At 43.9% G+C, this 27,761-nt stretch overlaps 1 protein-coding gene across 1 annotated transcript; it reads right to left on the minus strand.

Moving 5' to 3' along the window:
• Positions 1-27,319, minus strand: si:ch73-127m5.1 (neurotrypsin). Its single transcript, XM_061222403.1, has 14 exons — positions 26,826-27,319; positions 24,003-24,045; positions 17,526-17,768; positions 15,758-15,896; positions 15,113-15,291; positions 12,262-12,409; positions 10,753-10,931; positions 9,775-9,916; positions 9,010-9,224; positions 8,422-8,563; positions 7,366-7,644; positions 6,748-6,870; positions 5,429-5,700; positions 1-3,382 (listed from the first exon to the last, which is right to left on the minus strand). The coding sequence occupies exons 1-14, from the start codon at positions 26,910-26,912 to the stop codon at positions 3,063-3,065; spliced, it is 2,511 nt and encodes an 836-aa protein (XP_061078387.1). The 5' UTR covers positions 26,913-27,319; the 3' UTR covers positions 1-3,062.
• Between the last annotated feature and the right edge of the window lie 442 nt (positions 27,320-27,761).

Genomic DNA, 27,761 nt, shown 5'->3' on the forward strand with positions numbered 1-27,761 from the left:
TACAAGCAGAACTAGCTACTTTATTTGGCACCTTTCTCACATGGAAACATTGACAGCCTTGTACACAGCCAGTGAAACCAGAAACAAGCCAGGATTCGCAAAGACTTTCACAGAATTAGGTAGTAATTAAAAATCCCCCCACAGAATCTGCCACCCCCCTCCCCCTATGCACTGACATACTGTTGAGTACTTCACAAAACACTTGACGTATATTCCTATAAAGAGAATAATGAGAGAATGTGGCAGAAGTGTGCCAAGAAACATGAAAATAATGTATAAAAATATTTCAGGTTAATAGAATTACTTTCAATTTGTGATGGGTGTTATCTCCAGTAGCTCTCAAAACAGCTAGGGCATTCTAAAAAGCTTACTTTGCATCCTTGTTACTTCATGACTACATATGTATAGTCTAGCATATGTATTGGCATAGCACAGTGGTGGTATGCAGAGTGGGTCTGAAAAAAAAGAGTCAATACATTTTCACATTACATTCCCGAGAAATCAAGGGGGTACAGTAAGTCTACATTTTTCTCTCAAAAATCCAATATCGCCACCTGCTGGACAGTACACATATAGCAGATAATCTACAGTATGTACAATAGGACACAAGGAAAGGGTCCAGTAGGAAAAAGGATAAATCGATTTGAAATCTCAAGAAACATTTTAAAATGCTTGACTAATGAATTCAAACTAGAACATACAGTACAAGAAAACTAACAGGTATACACACACCACATTTAGAAATATATCCTTTTGTCCACAAGCAAATTCTTTACACCGTTTAATTGACCACCCCTTGTACAAGGTCATTAAAGTTTGGCCTACCAACAATCAAAACAACAGTGCAACCAGTACTGTATGTAATGTCAATATCCACCAACATTCAATGGAAACCATGCAAATGTATGTTATATGAAATAAATGAAATCAAATCATAGGCAGTGTTTGTTGTTATTGGCTGCACTTGCACTTGTGAATGTGTTACTTTCAACCCATTTCTAATCTACACATTGAAAGTATTATTCATACCAATTCAATATTTACACTGTTGATGGTGATACAGTTACAATGATACTATTGTTAAAACAACATCATACAGGCTTGAGACCCCAAAACCTCAGGTCATTTGGAGCTCCTTCTAAAGCACTTTAAAGATAATAGCTAATACACAGACTTCAGAGATAATAAAAAAATGCAATTATCTTGAGGATTAATGTTAGCATTATGAACAATAAAAATACACTTTCAATTCAGTCTTTTCTTGCACCGAAACATTAACTAGTCAATTGGAAAATTATATCTACATTACAGCTTTCAGGAAAGGATTCCACGCTCAATGAAAATAGGGCTTTTGCACCCATTTCCTTAAATTAATAAAAGAAAGAGTGAAATCTGCATTAGTTGATTCAGCAATGGGTGAAGCCTTAGCCAGCCATTCAAGCTTTTGAAACAGCAAGCCGTAATAAGGAGGGACTTTCTGCAGATGTTTTGGAGAAGAGAGCTACATGTGGCCAGCTTCACAAAAAAGCCTTCTAGCTCCTTCTCTGTTGTTTTTCAATTCTTTCAACAGAGCAGGCACTGCTGGCATTCACTGTGACCTGGAAATCAACTTTACCCAACAAAATGGAGTCCACATCAGGAAATCAGCAGCTCGGACCAAGCTACGGTGGTAGATGCAGAGAATAACAGAGAAGAGAGATGCAGCTTTGAAGGTTAAACTTTGACTTGGCGTTCATATACAGCAAACAGTTCTCAGCGAACCAGGCCTTTATAGGCCAGGTGCCACTATCAGTTGCAATTGAATTAGCTTGTTTCCAAAAACAAAACAATAAAAATCCAATATTCACACCAGGATAGCGAATGCTCATTGGACAATACGAGGCAAAGTTGAAGAAGCATGGACGTATTCCTTGCTCGTGAATGTATGTTATCAGGAACCACACAGTAGATCAGCTATTGCCAAAGTCTGGGGTGCGGTGAGGGGGTGGGCCCCTTAGCAACAGCGCAGTCTAGTTCAAGGCCCCCTATGGCTAAAGGTATTTTCCATGATGATCTCATAGCACTGGGCAGCGAGAAAAAAATTAATAAAAAAACATTCTCCCACGGAGGACTTCTGACACATAGGTGTACTATATGTGCATCTTCATACGTGTGTATACAAAAAGTAAACAAACACTGGGGAAATCGATGGGAAAACATTGACACATGCACAACAATTAGCAAAGTGCCACCAGGGGGCTCAGGTAGAAATAACAGTGCAGTGCATCACAGACCAGCAGGTAAGAAACTGCGTGCTTACTCCCAACTACTGGACCAAGTTCCTGGAGCAGGAGTCCCCACTGGAAAAGATACCCAGGTTGGGTCAGAACAACTAATACTGGTTCTGGTTTGGATGTATGTAAGCATGTCTGAAGGACAAGCAACAACGTAAAAGATGCTGCACCTTCTCGAGCTCTGCACCCAGTACTTCCCCCCCAATGATACAATGAGCACAGATCCTGCAAATGTCAAAGCCATCGAGGACAGTACACCTTTTGTTAAAACTGAGAGCTTTGTAACACATGCACACAAGGAATGTTTGTATGACAGGAAAAAAAAACTTGCACAACACGACATGACTTCGTCCCGCGGGAAGTGCCGATTGGTCGACAGAAGCGGATTGCGATGGCTGGCACGGCCGTTCACAGTATTACTGGGTCTGGTTTCATGATTGCACCAAAACGACGCCTCAGAAAATAGCGAAATACTATTGAGTTCACCTTGGAATAGGATTAATTGTAACAGAATTGAAACAAGTCAAGATAATCACATCTTAGTGCCATGTAAAAAAAAATGATCAAGACTGTACCAATATTGTGTATTAAAGAGGGCAAATCAGATAAATACAATCTGAAAATTTCCAAAAAGGAAAGTGAAACTGCGGCAGGAAGTACATTTTAAAAAAGAGAACCGTTAACCTGTCGGGTTTTGGTGCAGAGCATGAGCCCAGGACCGTACTACAACCCCCATAACCCCCTCCTCTACTAGGGGAGTCACGTGACACAGCCTCGACCAATGGCGGGTCATATCTCAGCAGGGCTATGCACTGTGTGTTCAATCCAGTGCAGGAACCTGCTGGTGCGCGTGTAGACCCCGGGGAGGGTGGGGTCGCTGCAGCTTTGGCCCCTGGAGGTGACCCCGATGAGGTTCCAGCGCCCGTCCCCGCCCTGGCAAAGAAGAGGACCCGCGCTGTCGCCGTGGCAGCTGCCCATGCGTCGCCGGCCCGAGAGGTCGCCTGCACACAGCATGTGGCTGGTGAAACGTTCGCCGTACCGCTTCTTGCACGCCATGGAGGGCAGCAGGGGAACCCAGGCAGGCGAAAGGGTGTGGGAGTGCTCCGAGTCTGACAAGAGAGAGAAAGTTAAACATTTAGGCTGTGTTAGAAACCGCATACTACTCATACTAAATTTAAGGTTGATTTTCATTTAAATATAAGTATGCGGGCACAAACACAGTCTTAGTGACAGTTCTAGTGATTTTGCCATTGATATATTTTTTTTACATTCTTTAAAGCTCCTGACAAGTCTTTATGCAGGCAAGTAACAGATCACAACAGAACACAACATAACATAACAACCTAAAATGCCTTAAAACATGTTTAGGGCATGAAAGTACATTTTGAGACGTGTAATTCTCGCAGATATCTATAAAATACACTTATAATGAGCCACAGTTCACAACATGCAGTAATATCTTCTGTGCCCTTGGAGCAAATGAATTAGCACTGCTGTCACATTCCTGTATATGGAACTTGTTATTTCTCCTATTTTACAGCGCTTTGGGAATTGCACAAGGTGAAAGACTGGGGGAGATAAGAGGGGGGGGAGAGAAGGACAGAGTGAAGAAGATGAAGAAAGTGAGACAAGTGTAACGCTGACCTTTTCTGGTTGTCATTTTCATACAATAACCTGGAGTCCTTTTGCATAATCAGACATTGGCAGTGGAGGCGGCATATTCACTAAACATATCTGGACAGGTGAAAGAATATTGCCTCCACAGAAATGTCCCACTTTTCAAACGAAAATGCATCTTACATTAGCGGAGGACAATTACAGACCCAAGCTGACACCACACTCCCACGTCCCTCCTGTCTCTGACAAGCCGAAACAGACACCGCGCGTTCTCCTTCGCGGCTTGACCTTTGTCGCGCCTCCCGCTCTTTTTCTCACCTGTCTGCAAGCTAGACGCTCCTGCTGTGGTAATGTGAGGGAAGCGGTCGCTTCGTTAAAAAAAAATTGTCGGAAGAGTCATGGCCGCCAGGCTAAATGTAACAACGATAATCCCTCATGCATCCAGTACTAAAATGGCGTATTTTTATTGTTTCCAACTTCCACGAAGCATCTTCATTCTGCATCTGCACATTTGTATTTAAGAATTCGTCTTGGATTTACTTTGAGATGTTTTATGGTTTAATATGTATAATAATTTACAATGAAACAACCGTTCGCTACCGAGTACAATTTAAATGTACAATAGGCAATTTCGGACGGTCAAGAGAGGAATTGACGCAACAAACTCGCTCAAACCACAAAACTGTTTATCCCACCCCCTCCTCGGTTAACTGCCACGAATTATTGCACAGCAATACGATGTTTTGGTACCGAGTGCCAGCCCGTCAACTGCATGTTTTGAAACCCTAATTTAAGGACTATAAACACAGACAGAGGACTCAACATGTCAGTGAGCCTTTTTCAATGATAGGGAGGGATTTACAATGGTCTTGTAACAATGTTTCAACACAAAAATCTTACCTATTGTACTTTTAAATTTCACAAAAGCCAATAGGTTACACTTATAAGGTGCACGTTAGGATTTTAGAACTATAGCTTTAGGCAATGAAGCAGCCAATGAGGGTCCACCACAAGCAGGTTAACAGTTTCGATTTAAAGGCCCACACGCATATTTTTCATGTTTTTTAGCTTTTCATTTACATATGATAATATATATATATTATCATATTGGAGATTGCTGCAAAAGATAATGGTCTCCGCTTACATAAAATTGACATCCAATCTCAAAAAACAGGCAAGGAAACTGATTGCTAATTATGGCTTCATTTAATTAATTTACTTATTTTATTAATTTACCAGGGGGATATGTTAATAATGAATGTGGTTAAAAGTAACTAATACTCAAAATTCTGAGTCCTTTTTACGCTACTACTTTTATACTCACACCGATGTCATTTTTTACATCAGTACTTTTTCTTGTAGTTGAGTGAATTTCCTGTGAGTACTTCTACTTGAGTGCACATTTTCAGTACTCTTTCCATCACTGATGATAACAGTATTACCGGTGATAGTATAGGCTAACTTACATTGAGTCCTTTATGGATGTTTCCCACTTGCCTGGGAATGTAATGTAATGTAATGTAACGTGATTGGCTGACCTGTGAGGCCCCAGCCCATAATGAGGCAGGTGGCTGGCTTTTTCCCCCACGTGCTGCCCACGGTGGGCAGGCAGGCGGCGTTGGTGTGGGGGTCAAAGGTCACGCAGCTCCCCTCCTCCCCGCGGAGCCTCATCAGGGCGACGTCGTGCTCCCAGCCCTGGGTCTCATACTTCCTGTGGACCACGATCCGCTCGGGGGACAGACCGCGCTCTGAACCGTCTATGTGGTAGTCACCGAGACGTAGCACATAGCGCGAGGGGTCTCTGCCAAACCTGAGAGAGAGAACAGAGAAGGAGAGACAGAGAGAGAGGGGAGAGGGTGGAGAGAGAGGGGGAAGGGGGGACAGAGAGAGAGAGGGGGGAAGGGGGCAGAGAGAGAGAGAAGGGGAGAGGGAGGGGGGAAAGGGTGAGAGAGAGAGGGAGAGAGACAGAGAGAGGGGGAGAGAGAGAGCGGGGAGAGGGGGGAGACAGAAGGAGAGAAGGTGGGAGAGAGAGGGGGGGAGGGGGGACAGAGAGAGAGAGAGAAGCAAGAGAAGAGGAACAGGGATCTTAAATAATAGGGTCCTGAATAAGACTGGGGCAGAAGACTATGACAGAAAACTAGGAAGGGTAGAGGGGATAAGGAAAGGATGTGAGAGGAAAGGTCCACTTTGTCACACAGTTATTGTCAACTACAGAAACAATAATATACATAATAATAAGCATAATGAAATACCAGGCTATTTGTTTGCTTATGTAACTTATATACAGACTATGGAACGAGCAAAACCGCGTATTCCTTAAGGAATTAAAAAAAAAAAATCCAGGATTGATATTTTCCTAACGGCGGCACGGATGGTGCAGTGGGTAGCAATGGCGCCTCACAGCAAGGAGGTCCTGGGTTCGAATCCCCGTCGTCCGGGGCCTCTCTGTGCGGAGTTTGCATGCTCTCCCCGTGTCTGCGTGGGTTTCCTCCGGGTATTCCGGTTTCCTCCCACAGTCCAAAGACATGCACGTTAGGCTGATTGGAGAGGCTAAATTGCCCATAGGTATGAGTGTATGAGTGTGTGAGTGAATGGTGTGTGTGCCCTGAGATGGACTGGCGACCTGTCCAGGGTGTATTCCTGCCTTTCGCCCAATGTATGCTGGGATAGGCTCCAGCCCCCCTGAGACCCTGTTCAGGATAAGCGGGTTAAGATAATGGATGGATGGATGGATATTTTCCTAAGAACAACATCTTGTTGACGTCTGGTCAGACAAATGAAATGTACTGTACTCGTGACACAATTTTCAAGATACTCAGATGCAATTTTGCTCCCGGCCACCAGGTGTCTCTCTCACCTATTGAAGCAGTGTGCAGCAGTGAGAGCCCAGCAGGGGTTGATCAGTGTGGTACTACAGAGAGGATGGCTCCCTTTAGAGTGAGGTTTCAGCCAGAGAGAGGCCTGCCATGGCCACTCACCCCTGAATGGAGGTAGACAAGAACAGGAGATAAGAGAGCAGCTACATCATCAGAAAGTTTACTCCCAAAATCGCAACCATAACCGAGAGAGAGAGAGAGAGAGAGAGAAAGGGCGGAGAGTGTGTGTATCTGTCCGTCAGTCTGTGTCAGGTTGAAAAAGTTGATATCGATTTTGTAAAATGACGAAACCAAAAGATTGTATGTGTGTGTGAGAGAGTGTGTGCATGCATGTGCGTATGTTTGTGCACATGCAAGTGACAACACGGCCCCCCAGTAGTGGAGACCTCGGCTGACCTGGATGGCTTGTCCTTCCCAGCAGAGTTCTTCATGTGGTGTGTGTGTGTGTGCGTGTGTGTGTGTATGAGTGCGTGCTTGTGTATGTGCGTGCGTGTGAGAGAGAGTGAGTGCGTGTGCGTGTACATGTGCGTGCATATGAGAGAGAGTGTGTACATGCGTGCGCGTATGTTTGTGCACATGCAGTGGAGACCTGGGCTGACCTGGATGGCTTGTCCTTCCCGGCAGAGTTCTTCATGTGGTGCAGCATGCTGGGTCTGAGGCCACAGGAGCGCGTGCTGTCCCCGCGGTCCCCCGCGGAGCCCGGGGCGTGGTCGCAGGAGACCCCGGCGTCCTCGCCGTGCCTGCAGTCACGGGCGTCCTGCCCCTGAGCGGGGCACTCCCCCAGGGAGGCCTCCTTCCCCGTGCAGCGCACGTTGTCCAGGTGGATGGGCCCGCGGCCCTCGCCGAAATACGCCATCGCGCGCGCCTTGGAGACGCCGCTGGTTTACCGCACCCCGGAGAGAGAGAGGGAGGGAGAGAGACAGATAGATACAAAGACAGTGAGCAAGACAGGCCAAGTCGGTGTTTGTGGTGGCCAATTGTTTTCATTGCAAAAAGCGACTGTTTTAACAAGCATTTTAGTCTTGTAAGACTTAAGATTTCTTTCTTTCTCTCAAGTAGAAAATATTCCAGCTTTTTTTAAGCTAAAGTTGCTTGACAAGTGATATGTTCTTATTCCTTTGGAAAATATTGAAATGAGTCAAATGAGTGACAGTGCCTTGTTGGAAATATTTTGTCTTAGCAAAAAGGTAAAAGAAATATGATTTTCAGTCTCAATATAACACTAAAAGACTTGGTATTTTTCAGTGTTGGTGGTTTCCATTGACGGTTACCTGTCTGCTCCTTGACTTTTTATTTGCTTTTATTTACTTTTTATTTACTTTTAGTACACAGTACTCAATTGTGGTCTGCTGAATGGGTCTACTACAGCCAGTTCACACACACACACACAAGCACACGCGCAAGTACACACACACGGATGCTGTATTCACAATGCGCTACAGCTTACGATGTAGGCTAAACACCCAGCTGTAATATAGCACTATGAGCAGTATGAAGGCATGTTGGGAAACCCTGATTGTAAGCAACCATCAGAAAATGGCTTATTCACTTCATCGATTATCAGTATTCTTTGATTGAACTGAAAAGGAACTGAAAATGACCGATTTCTTTTACTCTCATTTACTAAAATGCGACCGAAAGATGCACAGCGGTACCTGAAGCCCAGTTGTCTGCAGACCACGGCGGCGTTGAGGTCATTCCACCCATCGTCACAGACACTGCCCCACTGTCCGTTCAGCAGCACCTCCACTCGCCCCTCCTTCCTGCTCGGCCCCCCCACCAAGCGGACCAGCATGCCTGGAGACCGACCACTTATGAGCATGGAGAACTATAGTGTATGCTGGTACATTAGAGTCACATATGAATGCGCAGAACTATGCTGTATGCTGGTACATTAGAGCCATGTATGAACCTGCAGAACTATCCTCTATGCTGGTACATTAAAGTCACATATGAACATGCAGAGCTATGCTATGTGCTGGTATATTATAGCAAACATACAGCTCACATAATCAACAAACTTTCAGAAATGCAAAAATGTAGCATAAAAAGCACAAGGTGTTAAAAAATATTCACAGATGGAACACACACAACTACTAATTATAGTATGAATATATGTAAGTACATATTCTTGAAACTATTTGAAACATATCCAATAGTATGTGCGAACACACAACACACACACAGCACACGTCACGACACAGTCAGCATTGCGTGTCGGTGGGGCTTCGAAGCAATGGCACCTGTTACGGGCGGGGGTCCCGGGACCTTGTTGGTCTCCACGTGTCTCTCGCAGCGCACGGCCACGTCCTGCCGGTGGGTGCACTCGTGCCGGCCCCACTCGCCGTGCCCGCAGTCCAGCAGCGAGCGCTCTGACCCTGCGCACCGCACGGCATCCAGCAGGATCAGCCCGCCGCCCTCGCCAAACGCCCCGTCCACCGCCACCTCAGCTCGCCCCCTACGGGCCACACGGGAACATTACAGAGGCGTGCTACGCTGACTCGGCGTTTAACTTCCCGCTGTAGGGCAGGACACTCAAGATAGGTTTTGAAAATGCTGGTAGCTGGTTGACCAGTTGAGACCAGCTCTTAGTTCGACATGGTTTAGCTGGTTGACCAGTTCAGACCGGCTCTTAGCTTGACATGGTTTAGCTGGTTGACCATTTTACATTACATTAATGGAATTTGGCAGACACCCTTATCCAGAATGACTTACAGTTGATTTTAGACTAAGCAGGAGACAATCCTCCCCTGGAGCAATGCAGGGTTAAGGGCCTTGCTCAAGGGCCCAACGGCTGTGTGGATTTTATTGTGGCTACACCAGTTCAGACCAGCTCCGAGCTTGACATAGTTTGACCAGCTCTATGCTTTGAAACAGCTAGTAGCTACCAGCTCAGACAAGTTGCTAGCACTAGCTGTACACCCAGCTAGACCAGCTTGTGACCAGCCTGACCAGCAGGGTTTACACAGAGGCGAGGAGTGAAAGGTGAAAGGCCACCAGCGTCTCACCTGAACCCTAGCTGACGACACACCACACGCGCATGGAGTTCGGTCCAGCCGTTGCTGCACACGGTCCCCCAGTCACCATTATGGTACACCTCCAGACGGCCCTCCCAGGGAATATCAGCCCCGACCAGCCTCACCACCCCATCTGAAACACACACGCACACACAAATATACATGACATTACATTATAGGCGTTTGGAAGTCTCTTATCCGAAGTACAAAAAAGTGCAAAACCATAATACAAATGTGCTGAAAACCTGAGAGGGAAGTACAGTTTCAAGTGTTAGAAGTGACCACATTGATAAGAACTTGAACTCTTGTAGATCAATTGGATAACAAACTGACCAAGCAGGAGCAATAAAACAGATTGAATTCTATACTGTAATACGGCATGAAGCAGGTACACCCCATTGGCCATTAGGCTACCAACCTACAGTGCATTTCCTGATATCGTGACTCTGGACTTCTATCGGTGTTGTGAGTGGTTTTAAAATATTGAGCTTCAAAGATACCAAAGTGAATGGGTTCCAAGCAGATAAAACGTTTTAAATGTTGCATTTAAAGTATTTAGTGACACAAGCTATTTTTTCTCAAAAATGTCAGTTAGAAATTTAAATGTAAATTAAAGTGTTACTTTTCTTGTGGTAGCTCCATATGCTTTTCTCAGCACCTTGTAATCGTGATTAGTAACAATGAGTGCATTGGTTGTTAATTTGTCGGCATCTGTGACCGCAAACACATCGCAATAGAACAAATGTTTTTGCTCTGTTTCCTTTGTAAATCTGGCCCTAAGCATAAGGGCAATAATGACAACAGACAGCATACTGTACATGACTAAGTATAAATATACACATTTGCACATACACACACACACATAATCAATTAAAAATGGATATAAGGACATTGTAAAACTTTGATATGGAGACAGGAGTAGGTAGAGAGAGCGGGTGGAGGGTGCAGAGGGAGGGGGCCCAGGCTCACCGGTAAAGGGACTGCAGGACACGCCAGCGTCCTCCATGTGGTCGCAGTTGTGCTGCTCCCAGCCCCCGTGGGGACACTCTTCCAGAGAGAGCTCGTTCCCCGTGCACTGCACCGCGTCCAGCAGGATGGGCCCGGTGCCCTGGCCAAAGTGTGCCCACGACCAGGCCTTCGGCACGCCCCTGAGCGGACACGCGCATGGAGGTGCAGGTACAACACGCACGCATGCACACACACACACACACACACACACACACACACACAGGTCCCATTCACACATACACACACGCATGCACACACATACATACACACACAGGTCCCATTCACACATACACACACACATGCACACGGACCCCATTCACACACTCACACATACACGCATACGTACAAACACAGATCCCATCCACACACACACACAGGCACACACATACCCCATTCAAACACACGCACACACACAGACCCCATCCACACACACACACACACACACACACACACACACACACAGATCCCATTCAAACACATGCACACACACAGACCCCATCCACACACACACACACACACACACATACACACGCACAGACCCCATTCACGTATACCCGCACACACACACACACGTACACACACAGCCCCCATTCACGCACACACACACACACACACACACACACAAACACAGACCCCACATATTCACAAACACACATGTGCCGCATACACATACAAACAGACATACCACATGTGCACAGACACATATACAAGTACCATCAGTGTGTGAGATTGCACATATGGAACAGACAGTCCTAAACTTCAGTACAGCACAACTCTGTCTACACCCAGCCACTTCATTAGGCATTAATTACACTTATTTTTTACTTATTTGTCTTCTGATGTTATAGCCCATACACTTCAAGATTTGACATATCATTTGTCGAGAGATGCCTTTCTGCATCATTTGCAGAAGAGCAAGGAATTTCAGGAACTAGAGACTGTTTTGCATATAAATCCGGAGATACTGAGATGACCATGACCATGTCTGCAAGCGTTTATGTATTGAGTTGCTGCCACAAGACTAGCTGAATATATATTTACATTAATGAGCTAGTGTACAGGACCACCTAATAAAGCAGTTATTGGGTGTCGACACATACTTTATATTCTTTACAGAAAATAACTATTTTCTGAAGAAATTCAGGTTAAGCACATTGCTCAAGGGTACGACAGCAGTACCCCTGGGATCTGAACCTGGAACCACTGAGGTCTTGAGCTGCTATACTGTATAACCGCCCCCTTCAGTGTTATGGCACAAGTAGTTTCCCTTCTACTCCCCTAATGGACTCACAAGCAAAAAATACCATTGATCATAAATCATTCATCTCCCTCTTCCATCCAGAGCGCATGTAAAAAGCACTGGCTTACAAATAGTGTCATGAAATAGTCATCGAATCCGGTTCGGAGAGGGGAGCCGTATCAGCGGTGCATTACAAATGGCACGCGACGCGGAGGGAACACGGTGCTCACCCGAACCCCAGCTGCCGGCACACCACCTCTGCGTCCACGTCGTCCCATTGGTCGTCGCAGACGGTGCCCCACCTCCCGTTGTGGAACACCTCCACCCGGCCCTCGAATTCCTCCGAGCCGTCCACCAGCCTCAAGGGGGCGTCGTTGCCTGTGCGAACGTGTCAACGAAACGTCTTAGGGGCCAGGTTTAAGTGTGCTAAAAGGCCTTAGCACACATAAACCTAGTAACATGACCAATGACTGGTTGTGGAATTTGTTCTGCTCCAATCACTGGTTATGTTATTAGTCTTGCGTGTGCTAAAAGGCTTTGCACATGCTAATGGTCTCAGTAAATCAGGTCCTGAATGTACATTTAGTGCAAATAATGAAGAGGCATGAGCAGAAGTGCAGACCATCTGTCTGATCGATGCAACAAAAGGTTGCTTTATTGTATTTACGAGCGGTCCCAGCCAGTCGTACGAATCATGTACACTTACCCTGCCATTTTCCAAACCTACGTTTTTGACTAATGGATATATTATTATAATCTTTCAGTTTGAATGTAAGGCTATAACACATGTAAGGCTATATATACATTCTGTATAAAAAATGAACTTTGTATGACCATATTGAAGTTATCCTGTTTGACACTGGTATTTGACTATAATACAATTCTGAATTTATCAATATAATCATATTTAAATCGGCTATTGAGGCTAGTGTATAATTATTTGTAATATAGTTATGGGACAGAATATTCATTTGCATTGTGCTGGGGGAGCGCATGAGTTGGGATGCATCTAACTCAAGGGGCTCATAGAGATGGATGGCTTATTATAATGTGACTTTCTTTCTTCTTAATTTCATTAACAGTACGAGTCGCAGGTAACACTGCATTAACAACATTAGTCATTTATTTTCCTGGCTTTTGCAGGTCCCTTAATTCCACTGCTAAACATGATATGCTTTAATTTACCAATCTCAAATCCCCAAACTCCTAAAGTGCTTTTTCTTACTTTTGGATGCCATTTTTAACAATGATTCCTCTGGACACGCCTAGCCTTAAAAGCCATTTTTGGGCGTCAATTAAGTGATTAAGTCAACTGAGCAATTATCATGACCGCGCACTCATTTACGAATGGGTGGGGTTCATCATGATTCCGTGGTCATTTAGGACCGTTTTCTGCATTAGGAGCATTTGGTGAATCTGATGTGGCACACTTGTATGAGCCAATTGTACAAAAGAAGTAAGAGAAATTTAAGAAAAGAATATAAAAATGTTCTTTCATGACATTGTGTTGCACCCACCTGGGTGATACAGCAGCCATTTTGGATCAGAACACACAAGCTGAGGTGCTGGGGGAGTGAAATAGACCCACATGCATATTTTTTGGCTTTTCATATCATCCTACAGCTTTCGATTTCTGTTCCATAATGATCCAAGTAAAACAATTGCAATTTTAGTGGAAGTATTCATATTTTAGGGTCTAACTGCTATTCTTCCAAGCCGTTTGTAAAACGATTTCCCATGTGACATGACATATGCGTTTGCATAATTACCGGATGACCTTGCTAAATGTTAGCATAGAGGGCTGACCACAGGAGGGGGATGGGGACTTGGTCTCTGGGGACAGGGTTACTAAACCTACATCACTGCTCTTTGCGAACGTTTGGTGGCCATTTTAGATTCTAAGACCAGTAAGAGAATGCTGATGCGTGTTTGGCCTAACTGACCTCTGTTTCCATGGCTACTCTTGTGTCATAAAAAAATATTGGTTTCCAATATCGGAACTGACCCGGTGATCTTGGCAGTGAGAGAAGGCAGTACAGGCATTGGAGCGGACACCCAGATCAGCCAAACCGCGGCTGACTGATCCCGTTAGAAGCATAACTGACGGTTGTCCAGGGGGAGCGCGGTGAGGGTAGCCTGGTGGGATTCTCCCTGTCAGTGCTTCTAATGTCACGCACTGAATTATTCACTGCCGTGCTAAATATACGGGTTTCCGATGGGAAGAGACTCTTTCCCGCCTTTTCTCTCACGAGTACTCTACAGCCTATTTTTACTTCGTTGAGCCACAATTCCGACAAGTGTTGTGCGACAAAAATGCAGTTTTTTCAACTCAATGAAGTCGCACGACACTTTCCCACGTTTGGTTGTGCACCTCAAGTGCAAACAAACGGTCAGGCATTCGGTGTCTCGTTACCATAGAGACTACAGAGCACTCCCCGCAGGCTTTCACCGAAGTGTAAATGGCAAATATCGTGTGAAATGTTGTGTGACACGAAACTTTTTTGTCACGCGACAGTAGTCGAATGTGTCTCTCCTGATTTCTGGTTTCTCCACCGCACGTGAGGTTCTCCCTGCAAGCCATGGGAAGCAGGGTAACCTAGTGGTAGGTTGCTTGACTGTCAACTGTAGAGTTGCTGGTTTGAGCCCAGGTGGACACATAGGGATATTTACATAAATGAGCTAGTGTACATTTCTGGAGAAATAAAGACTGGTACCTAAATTTGAAAGTAAAAACTCTTCAGCAAGGCCCTTAACCTAAACTCCAGGGGCTTTACCCCAGTCCACTCTCTCACTCTCCCCCCTCCCCACAACTGTTCTCTGTGGAATATTCCTAAGGGCATCCTTGAAAAAGAGAAGCACGTTCTCAATGTAAATAAAGGATAAAAAAAAAAGTAAACAGTCATCTGAAAGTGTTCCTTCAAGGACTCAGTGGGAGACGCAGTGACACGTAAGGACACTGTTTTTGCGGAAACAAGGTTTTGCTGCAGTCAGCTGGACCGCAGCCCGGAGCCGCCATGTCCCCAGCTCACCATTAGCGCCGTTGGCCCACCCACCTCCACGGTCCCCCTCGCTCCCCCGTACCTTCCGGCGGCGCGCACACAACTCCGGCCTCGTTCCCATGGTTACAGTCGCTGGTTACAAACTTCCTGCTCTGGCACTGCAGGATGGAGGCCTCGTTGCCACGGCAGCCCAGACGCTCGTAGTGGAAGATTCCGGAGCCTGGCCCGAAGTGGGAGTTCTGGAGCGCCGTGCCGATGTCGCTGTCAGAGACGGAGAGAAGTTTGCGCTTCAGTCTGCCCACGCACCATACTGAGTCTCTCTCTTTCTCTCCCCCAAGCTGTGACTGGAATTTAACAAACTACTGTAATTTGGTTCAAACTAAATTTGTGCGCACCTGCATGAATTTAACTGTACAGAAGCAGGGTCAGTGTGGTTAAATACCAGGGTCAGTGTGGTTAAGAACTGTGGTCAGTGTGGTTAAGAACTGTGGTCAGTGTGGTTAAGAACTGTGGTCAGTGTGATTAAATACCAGAGTCAGTGTGGTTAAGAATTGTGGTCAATGTGGTTAAATACTAGGGTCAATGTGGCTAAGAACCAGGGTCAGTGTGGTTAAATACTAGGGTCAATGTGGCTAAGAACCAGGGTCAGTGTGGTTAAGAACCATGGTCAGGAAACTTGTTTGTATGAATAACCAAATGTTAATAACCAAAAAACAGGTTCTCGCACCCGAGTCCCAGCTGCCTGCAGATCACACTGGCATCGCGGTCGGTCCAGTGAGTGTCGCACACTGCCCCCCACTGGCCGTTCAGGTACACTTCCAGACGCCCACTCGAGGAGGAGGGGCCACCCACCAACCTGGCAACACCTGAACAGGCACCACATAAAACGCAAGTTAAAATACTATCAATTACATCACGACATGAAATAATTAAAGTCTTCATAATTTATTAGTTCACTCATTCGTCTTAGCTGCAGTCTCTCTGTTATTTAGCCTTTAGGTCTTTTTTTATTCATCGTTTTACAAAATTCACTGGCTGAGAACCCAAAGATAATGATTACACAGTATCTTTAGAGGATGGCATGAACCTAAAATTTTGTATAGCTGAAAAAGGTGCAATCCTACAGACAGCCAAAAAAGCATATTCTGCAAACCAGAAAATATAATAGCGAGAGCAAGGCCAAGATTTGGAGACCTTACTAGAAGTAGACGGATAATAATTGGAAATGAGCCTGCACAGACACAGCCCTGTCCCTGAACACTGCCTTTAGTACAAGAACAGACTGGTTAATGGCCTTGGCGGACATATGCAATTACAGAGACCACAGAATCTAAAAAGCCCACACGGAGAAACATTACTTAAAAAAGTACTTTGACAAACAGACTGATGGACAAGCAGGCCGAGCCAGACATACTGGTGTACGGCCAAACAGACACCGATAAACCAGACAGTGCAAAAAACAAAAAATAAGTCAATCTCATCCCAAGACCTATATTTCGACTTAAAATCTTATTTCTATGACCTTTTTAGCTAAATAAGACAAATCTACTTGGTGAGCCAGTTTTGACTCATTTCAACATTTGCCAGTGAGGTATGAAATTTTACACTTGTCAAGCAAACAGTACATTAAAACAAGCTAATAGTTTCTACTGGAGAGAAACAAATTATTCGAAGTCTCATTTTAAGACTGAAACACTTGCTAAGACACTGTTTTGCAGGGCACTGCTGACTACGAAACAGGCAGCCAGGCAACAACATATAGAAACAGCCTGATAGACAGACAGGTGAAGATATACACTGACGGGTGGGCACAGACAGGCACCCAACAAGGCAGACAGACAGGCAAACTAGACATGTAAATCAGTTCGATTTAATTCAATTTGTATTTCGCATTTCACAGAAGACAGCCACAAAGAAGCTGTACAGCAGGGATCATCATCTCTGGCTCTCAAATCCAAATGTAGCCCTGGTTTTCTTTTCTCCCAGGTAATTAGTGCTACTGATTGGCCAGACTGTCTTCTCCCAGTAAGGTGAGACTGTTTTGACTCATTTCAAGAAAATTTCAGTTGTCAAGCAAACAGTATATTTAAACAAGCTGATATTTTCTAAGAAAAAAAGTGTCATTTTAAGACTTTAATTTTTTTGAGGGTGGAAAACCAGCAGTGCTCGACCCACGGGGACCTTGAGTTGCTGAACCCTGCTTTACAGAGTAGTAGTAGAGAAAAGGGGGAAACATACAAGACATTTGTATATTTTTATCTTATCATAGTTGGCAGATGTGATGCCCAGCCAAAAAAACAAAAATATTCGTTATACTTTTTTGGTAAATAATACTAAATTATTGCCAATGGGTTAAGACAGATTCGTTTCAAGATTTGCTAACGGAGTAAGAAAACCTGCACTGCACTGAAAACCTGCACTGCACTGCAAAACAGGACTGTCTCAACAAGCATTTTAGTCTTGTAATGTTAGCATTTTAGTTCTTATGTCCTCACCCTGGTGGCAGTCGCAGTAGGCCCAGCCGATGGCCCCAGAGCTCTGGCGGAAGAAGCACCAGGGGTTGGACTCGCGGTCCGGGTTACGGCAGTAGTTGTGTTCCCCCAGCCCCCGGCCCGGGTACTGCTGCACGTAGTCGGGGAACTCGGTCCACTTCAGGCAGGGCGATCCCGAGTCCGTCTGGGACACGGTGCCATTGTAGTAGCCTAGTTCAGTGAAGCCCTCGGAGCAGGAGAGAGGAGCTGGATAGACACACGCAGGCACAAAACACACACACACACACACACACACACACACATAGCCGTTAGGGTACTGGAATATTAATACCTGGGACATTTTGTATTGTAAACCCTCCTGTATAACCCATAGGTAAAGATATAGTATAATCCTTTCATAAAAAGCCTACTTGGCACACTTTCAACACAAAGTCCTTAAAAAACAACTTCCTCATACTGTACATTGTCTTAGATCATAACCACAGGGTCCAGCAACACAATGTATTTAAACATTTTAAATACATTTAGTGACTAGAAGGGGGGCGCAGTCTAATTCACTGGAGACAAAGGCATTAGTGTTGTGAACAGAGGGTGCAGTCTTATCTCAAAAGCACACATGCTGTGATGTACCCCACAAACCTGTGAAAGCATCCCCTCCCCAGGCAAGCAGGGACATCCATCCAATAACAGGAGAGGAGACCGAGACGGAGGCGGGATTTAGAGGAGATTGGGAACCGAGGCTCCTAAATCACCGTGGAGCCATTGTCAAATCCCAGTTTCCGCAGCGCGAGGCAGCTCGATGTACAAGCACATCCCCGCGGTCAGGACACTGGTCTACAGCAAGGCCATTACCCATAATCCACCTCCCATAAGGCCGAATGGCAAGCAGAGGCGGCAGGCCTCTTTCTCTGAATAAAAGGCCTTTGGTGTAGCTCGCCCTGGGATTTGAACCGGCAGGATTCTGACCTCACGGCTGACTCTCTAAGCGCTTGGCCACTGAAGCGGCTGTTCCCCAGTCGGCTGCAGCCCTAAAAGAAATCCTCACAGTTCCTGTAGCTCAGACAGTCTTCACCGGCCTGACCCACTTACTGTCTTTGTACCAGAGACGACATCTACAGGTTTAACCGAAGAATCAAAACCCCCAGTTCCCCCGGTTCCGCCCACAGCACCTCACGCACTACAGTACATTTAAGACCCGACTGCCTGGTGTTTTCCAACTCTCTTCCCTCCTCCCTCGCTCTCTACCTTTTATTATTCGTTTGCATTTCACATTTGCAAGTTTTTGCTTTTTTCTGTTGAGTATAAAAGGATGGTACATGAAGGCGGGTGTCATGAAAAATGCAAAGTAAACTAAAGAGGTTAGCAGATTCAGAGCGTAGCTGTGGCTCACCAAACATGTCAGAATGCATATAGAGCAGATCGCTCCAATTGTTCTGGCTGTAGATGCCTTTTTTCTTCACTTCTGATTTGGCAGGATGAGGCCCGCTAGTAAAGGAGATACAAGCATGTCCTATATCATACACGCACACACACGCACACAGACACGCACACACACACGCACATACATGCACACACGCACTCACACACACACACATGCACACACACATACACATGCACATACACAAACCCCCTTGCACACACATACACTTACACATACACGCACACACACACACAGCCTCTAATGCTAAATCAGCTCTACACAATAGCTTAAGCCAACTGCAGTATTTAAGTAATTAAAAAACCCATCCCATTGGGTAATTATCTGGTCACCATTTGACAGAACCCAGGGGAGACTATCTGTTCTGTGCTTTATTGCATTTAAGAAAGGCATGCAAGAAAAATTCAGTCAAGTCTGGCTGAAGCACCCTGAAAACCCATCAGGGGCTTGGAGCCATGTTAGAGCTTGCAGTGATGGGCAAGAGCGTGTTCTGCCACAGGGACCGAGAATGTATTTATACAGTGATTTCATAGGGGGGATGGAGGGATAATCTGGAATACCCACATCTGAAGAGCAGGATAAAGAGAGAAGGATAAAGAAAGAGATGCACTTACAAAGGCAAACCGCAACTGACAAAATATAGCCTGTGATCTTAAGTTATCTTAGTTAAAACACTAATCTGCCTTTATAAAAACGGTACTTTAACTTCCTCTGCTCACACTTCCAAATATTTTTCTAGTCTTGAACTTGCCTTCTCAAATAATAAAATAAACTGGAAATCGACTGTACTACACAATGAGAGAATCGAATAAAAGGGTTTTACCAAGCACCATTTAATATTTTTTATCGAAGCACGTGAAGAATTGATTCTTTGATTTACATATATTTACATATAATCCTGGTATTTTGGGAATTCTCTGACAAAAAAGGGCACGGGATAACGTATAATTATGGTTCATTCATAGCAATATTTTTCTGGTTCTCACAAGAGCATTTCTTTTTAGCCAAAACACAAAAAGGAAGTGAGTGAGGACCGGCCATTGCAAATTGATTAAAACTGATTGAAATCATATTGATTTCAATCGATTTAAAACTGATCATTCTCCGTATAATGTAAACAAACGGTGCTTACAAACAGTAAATAATAGAAGAAAAGCACAATGGTAGTAATGCAAACAACCATATACCCTCAGTGAGCACTTTATTAGGTAGACCTGTACACCAACTTGTAAATGCAAATATTTAATCAGTCAATCATGTGGCAGCAACTAAATTCATAAAAGCATGCAGATGTGGTCATGAGGTTCAACTTCTGTTCAGACCAAAAGTCAGAATGGGGAATAAATGTGATCTAAGTGACTTTAGATCTCAGTTCCTAGAGATCTACTGTCCTGTAGGTTTTCAATTCAACCCTAATTTGGCACACCTGATTCTACTACTTAGCAGCTCAGTGAGATGTCTAGCTGTTGAATGAGGTGTGCTGTGTTAAGGTTAGAGTGAAAACCTACAGGATGGTAGATATCCAGGAACAGGGTTGGGGACCACTGCTCTAGAGTTTGCAGAGAATGGTGCGAAAAACAAAAAAACATCCAGTGAGCAGCAGAAATCCGTTGTTAATGAGAGAGGCCAGAGAGGGGCCAGACTGGTCGAAGCTGACAGGAAGGTGACAGTGTGAATTTATTTGACAGCAAATAACCACATATTACAATAGCGGTATGCAGAATAGCATCTCTGAACACACAATGCGTCAAAGCTCCAAGTGGATAGGCTACAGCAGCAGCAGACTTAATAAGATAAAGATAAAAAGATGAGTCTAATAAATAACTAATAAAGTTCTCACTGAGCTCCGTATTGTGGTATATGCATAAATTAACATACGGTGCAAGTATTTGGACAGAGACACATTTTTTGTTCTTTTGGTTGTGTAATCCAGCACATTGGATTTTAAATGAAACAATGAATGTGAGGTTAAAGTGCAGACTATCTGCTTTAAAAAGGGCTTTAAGAATTGTATCCCTTTTTACCCCCATTTTAGGGGGCCAAAAGTAATTGGACAAATTTATAGAAATATTGTCATATTTACTATTTGGTTGAGATTACTTTGCATTCGACTGCCTGACATGGACGACCCATCGACATCACCAGATGCTGGATATCTTCCCTGATTTTTGCCTTCAGACTTGTCTTCAGCAAGTGAAGCACACATTCAGTTGGATTCAGGTTGGATAACTCAACTGGACAGTCAAGAACATTGCACTTCTTGGCCATGAAAAACCCCTTGTTTGCTTTAGCAGTATGTTTTGGGTTATTGTCCTGGTGCAAGGTGAACGACTGTCCAATGTGTTTTTGCGGCATTTGGTTGAATCTGAGCAGATAAGATGTTATTGTGGTCTGCCAGATTGTTTGCTATTGCTGAGTGTACCAGCATGTCCCTGCTACTTAACAGCGTACCAAACAGTTTATTTTCACACAGCAAATGTTTCGGATATGTCTTCGATTTATTCAGATTTTTCCACCCCATTCTGGCACTGATACACATCTCCAGATGCAAATTCCACACCTAGAACTCCTAAACCTTTTCTTAGCTTTCTAAGATGTATGAACTTATGATGCATACAGCTGGCCAAGAAACCAATTACTTTTGGTCTCTCAAAAACGGCTGCAATTCCTAAATGGTTTACCTGATATGGATGTAGATACAGACATATTTAAAGCTGACATTCTGTACTTTATCTTCATATTCATATTCAGTTTCATTTAAAATCCATTGTGCAAAGCCAGTGGAAACAGTGGAAAAGTGAAACAGTGGAAAGCCAAACAACAAAAATGTCACAGTCCAAATGTATATGGACTGCACTGTATAAGCACTATGATTATTTTCATCATTTGTCTACCCACAGTCCTTTAGAATTATGGGGATCGAACAATACAAATTTAACATTCAGATTCACCATTTTTGACACCTCCCACCATGGAAGGAATTTTGCCAATTCTGCACAGATGGGTACATTTTGAAAGTGATATTTACTGTATTTACTTCCAATATTCAGTGCAAACAAAATACCTATCATAGCTAAAAATCCTGAATATGAACAACACTACATTTGCCACATATACTGTATATCTGATGTTTTTTTCACATACTTAAAGGTCTACTGCCATATCAGTTTTCCAAGCAAGCATTAGCCTAACCATGAATACATATAGCACTGAAACAGAACCGACAATGTATCCTCAAATTATTATCAAATTATTATGAAAAAAAAAAAAAACCTCTAGAACATACCTTCCTCTACTCACACTTCCAAATATTTGTATAGTTGTCTTGAACTTGCCTTCTCAAACAATAAAATAAGCTGTAAATAGACTGTACTACACAATGAGAGCTTGGCAGAGGTTGAGGCTTCACGTCCCTCGTTGCTGGCTGCCAGCGACCAGCCACCCCAGCGTGTATTTCTCTCTAATGCAGAAGCGGCGCTCAGGAGCATCCTCCCTTCTGTTTCTATAATCCATTTTCCCCGCTTGATGTTCCCAACACAATGAATATTTGATATGGTTCACACGCTAAATAAACGCACAGAGAGTGCTGCCAGAGGAAGTGCACTGTGTGGGGTGGCATCAGTGCCTACTGTACACAGTGTGCAATGAGTGCATGTGTGCGCGTGTACGTGTTTGTCTCCCAGCAGTGGCAATCCAGAAGCCATACACAGCCCACATGAAATCATCTTTAGAGACCTCACTGACCAACCAGTCACACTTAACAGATTTACAGCTTTAAACGCTGAGCCCTCAAATGCCCGCCACCCCCTCCCGCCCAGCCTGTAAGAGCACAAATGGAAAATGTCTCAAAATGTATCCACAGTATCAATTAAGATGTGGTAATACCGGACCTAAAGACCGGGGATATTCACAACCGGCAATTCAGGTAAGCTGTGCAGGCAAGTTGTGTGATATTGTGCGCTGTTTTCTGGGAGGGGGTCTCATTCTGTCAGAAGCCTCACATAAGAAACAGTCTCTCCACAGACCAGGCTCATTTGCATACAAGGGAGAATTCACGGAGGAACACGATTGTCCTCGCTCTCGTCAAACCGTGACTGGAGAATCTGAGGCCTGGGGAGCCGGGGAGGACAGGGCAACATACTGATAATTTCCTTCAGTTTCCATACAACAGACAAAAAAACTTATGTATAGGCTTTAATTCTATCATTTTTTCATTTTTATTTTGTCGTTCTTCCCTCCTCGCGCTCCCATCATAGCCATGAGGGGTACGCAGCGATGAATAACCTACTGCGGTATGTTGGCAAGTTCACATCTTATAATGTGATAATATTGGACCTAAAGATATCTTCATAACCAAGTGATTCAGGTAAGCCATGCAGGCAGTTTGTAGGTAGGGGGGAGGGGGGTAGGTTTTACTAATGGTTTCATAACTAATGCATAACTATATCATCATTATCCATAAGGGCATCTGCTAAGTTCCCAGCAAACACAAAATGTTTCAAAATAAGATTGTGTTCTGCTCCGGTTTATACCAGCAGTGTAGCAACACTTTCACAAAAGTTTCTTTTTTCGCCACCCCCACACCAACACTTCGGAGTTATGTTGTAAACACTGCTAAAATTGGGCCCAGATTATCCCTTTTCCCTGCAGGAAAATGCATTGTTGACCTGACACAAATCACAAGAACAATTTTAACAGTTTGTACAACCTATTTTACATGATGTTACACGACTAGCTGAATATGATGTACAAACAAACAATAAGCTCCCATTATCCAAAATGGACGCCTTGACCTCCACTTTGGACATCTGAAAGACTCTGAACCATCATAATAGTATATGCATTCATTAATTTACTTGAAAATAAAAATTAAATGGTCTGATGCCCACATCTGCTACCTCCAAGCCCACCATCCATCTGTCCTGCATTGAGTATGCAGAATGATTTACACATGCAACATCATTAGACTATAGCAGGCAGAGAGAAAAAGAAAAAGAAAGAAAGAGAGAGACAGAGAGCGAGAGCAGCAGGTTCAGACCTACCTGCATTTTGCACTGTGTTTAAGTAGCTGTCATCAGCGATGACCTGAGGAGACAAAGAAAGAAACACCAAATGTCAGACACATGCGCTACATAGCCTCAGATACTGTCCGTGTCTTTCAGACCATTTTTACCAAATATTGTAACTACATCATTACAATACTTTCAGATTTCCTGATATTATCTGACCCATTCTTTTGTGCACTAATGTATGTAATGTTTGGCGATTTGGAGCAGTACTTTATTTTTTATTAGATCAATAGCACACATTGTAGAATAATTATTCTACAATGTGTATCTCACTCCTAATGTATACGTTTTATTCTACATTGTTGATTTTTGCTTTAACAAGCATTTTATGCCATAGCAGCTATTTTCCATTAACTTGAACTCGAGCGATCCAACAGGATATAATCACTTCCATGCAGGCCAGGGTCAAATCCAGATTCAAATGCTTACTGAGCTTGTCTGGTGTATTGGAACCTATGAAATGCTCTCAAAAAGTGAAAAGCTTCTGTCCCCCTTGGTCAGCTCAATCGCACTAGTCACAATGAATCAAGCACAGAAAATTATTCGAATCCAAAGCAATTACGTATTTGATCCAGGTCTGCTTCGATGCAAGACATCTAAGCTATATCCACAACAATACATTAAAACCCTGGTCCCTCTGACAGCTGAGCTGACAGCTCAGTTTTTTGATCAAGGTAATGTTTTCTGTTGCCTTTGGGGGAGGCAGGTGGCAAGTCACACAGCTGCCATTTGCCAAGATGACGCCGGGGGGATATGTCATAGAGTTCATTAATTAATATGATGTGAATTACGCTCAGGACACTTAGGACATCAGCAGGCTAATTCCATTACACATAGATAACGAGGTTAAGGGAGAGACCCTGTTTTTGAGAACCAGAATTGGTGTCGGTTTCAAACCCAGGCTGGTAGGTTGAATGCTTTTGACTGTCAGGTCTCGCTCACTCGCTCGCTCCACCAGCTGGGACCCGGAGCCTAAACCGGAGCCAGACGAGCCCTCCACTGTGGAAGAGGAACGAGACATCCCCAAGGAGAACTACAGCACCGTTTGTTACAGTACCATGTGGACAACTGCATTTCCCCTTCTGTCAGAGACTCAAAACATTGCAAGATCATGTTCTCTGGAAGCAGCAATTGAATTATAATCAAGCACATGCTGGCAATCGCCCAAAATAATTGGAAGAATTTTAACAAGAGAAATAAGCTTACACCTTTAATTTGAGAATGGCTTTACACTTTTGTGTGGCTAGTGCCTCAGTGGTTTTCTGGTCAATGAACCCCCTTTTGATAGCAAAACTTATCCATAACTAAAAGCCATGATGAAACAGGCAACACTCACAGAACTACAGTAAAATAAAAACACATTTTTTTCAATTTCAATAAATCGGCACTATATAATACCTAGTGAATCAGTACGTATGTACAGTCATTTACAAAGAATAACATGCCTGCCAGCTGTACCGTGTACAATGTAGTTATACAAAAGTCCCCCCGATCCCACCCGTCATGTCGTTTTTTCATTGATAATAACATCAATTCGTGCCGTTATTAAAACATAGATCCGTGTAATCTTCAATCCAAACCGACTTGCTGTGGAAAAACAGCCCCACTAGATGCTGTTGTTACCGTACCAGGAAATTAAGCTTCCTTTTTATCTGCATATACTGGTTGGAGCGGCATGAGGAGCAGCACGATGGCAAACAGAGATTCACCATAAGTGACAGCGGCGCGTGCGTCTTATTAATTCCTTCCAGGAGTGTCACCGCCTTCACAGATGTTCACAAGCAGGGAATATGGTTGACAGTGGTAAGGCATGGCGAGGCCAATCAAGTGTAGCCAAAACCTTATTGTTTCATTCTGTGGAAAAGATGATGTTGTAAACCCTGTCGTGGCCACTACACATGTACATTTTCTGCATTTAAGTCGATTCATAATTAAATTATATAGGTTTATCAGAATGAGAAGAATCCCTGTTCTTATAACCCGCACATATCGCACTAATAAGAAAAATAGCATAATATGCACGATTAATTTGTTTTAGGAGTCTAGGTCAGCGAATTATTGCAAGCGTCCCTCTTAATAGACTAATTCTTCTGAATCCAGGTACTTTTTATACAATCCTGTTCACAGACTCGAATGTCTCATTTAAGACACAAGGGGGTATATACATACATATACAGAATTACCGTCACATTTACCTCCATCTCCCCGTCTATCAAAGCTACAACCACTGAAGACAAGCAATTTGGGGTGGGATTTTCCCCGGTCTGCACAATGCATTGTTCTCTTTTTACCATACCACAATTTTCTAACGTTGCCTATAGGCTACACTTACCAACGCATAATCATATAAGATATGCTTTAATTTATCTGGTCAATTGAACGTGACTAAGGTCGTGTGGATAGTACAATCACTATGGCTATGTTCGTCTATTAAGGTGTCATGCCAGAGCGCTTATTCCCCAGTGAGGTGTGTGAACCAGTTTTGCCCTTCTGATTTTGAGCCAGCGTTTCTGCGCGTGTGTGCACAGATAAAAACGATAATACCACGTTACTAAAATTATGCAGCAGAACGGATTCGGTTTTGTCTAAAAAATGACTCCTTGATGATTTAGCAAGTTATGTTTGGGGCTTAGCCCGTAAGAAAACGTGCGGATCAATAGCTGCAGTTCAATTCGTTTGCTATTGTTGTAAATCTTAAATCTGAAAGGATTATCTGAACACATAAAAATATAAATAGGCAATATACATTTGTCAGGCTAAAACAACAGCATCAGATTAAACACTATGATAACATACCTCTGAGCGAGCATGTAGCCAACAGCAGCATGCAATAATAAACGCCACTATTTCTTTCGTTGGTAAATCCATCCTGTTGTAAAGCATTTGTCATTGCCCGGGTTTCCAGCAGTGGAGCAAGCAGACTTCACCCATCGCTTTCCGAACTCAGCCAAAGGGACCTGCCCGCAAGCGCGCGAGCAGCGCTGGTGATCAGGTATAAGCGGCTGGTACCCACGGCAGCGCCCGATCTCTAGTTGCCTAACAGTTTTTAGGGCGGGTGCGAACAAAAAATCATATGGTTGCGTCCTTTTATTAATCCCTAACTGTTGGCTAATATGCAAATATCCGATACGATATTGCAGATTCTGCGCAGCACGCCTTCCACCTTAGCAAAAAGCATTAAAGTGAAAGGCTCATTTGCTGAGATGTGTCATAGAAATAACACGCCCCTTTATAAGGTCCACGCGTCGCCGTTTCTGCAGTTTGATGTGGCACACATATTAGAGCAGAACACTCGCGGAGAAAACACCAATCGAATTGCACTGCACCAGCCGTTAGTTCAGGCGTCTCTGCGGCACAATGGGCTCTGAGCGATGAGCCAGGTGGTTTAAACTGAGCCTCTTTTTATTGGACCTCTGATTATTGCGCGATAATTATTGGGCCAAGCGCTCGGGAGAGGCAATTAACAATAACTGGTATTCCCCCCTTACTACTCAACTCCTTAAAATCAGTTTACGGGGAAAATGCTTTTATTGTGAGCGTATTATTGAGTAGCCATATTGTGGCCCATATTTTCACATTTCCTCGAGAAGGTTTTGTATTAAGACAGGTCCCATTTTTCACGGATAAATTTGGCCACTTGATGGCTGACTGCTCTTCTGTGGAAAGTGAACGTCGAAAATATGAAAATAGTTTGCTAGCTTATATAGGCTACCGCCTTTTTTATTGTAATGA

This window comes from Conger conger, chromosome 2, assembly GCF_963514075.1.
Source record: "Conger conger chromosome 2, fConCon1.1, whole genome shotgun sequence".
Lineage (NCBI taxonomy): Eukaryota > Metazoa > Chordata > Actinopteri > Anguilliformes > Congridae > Conger > Conger conger.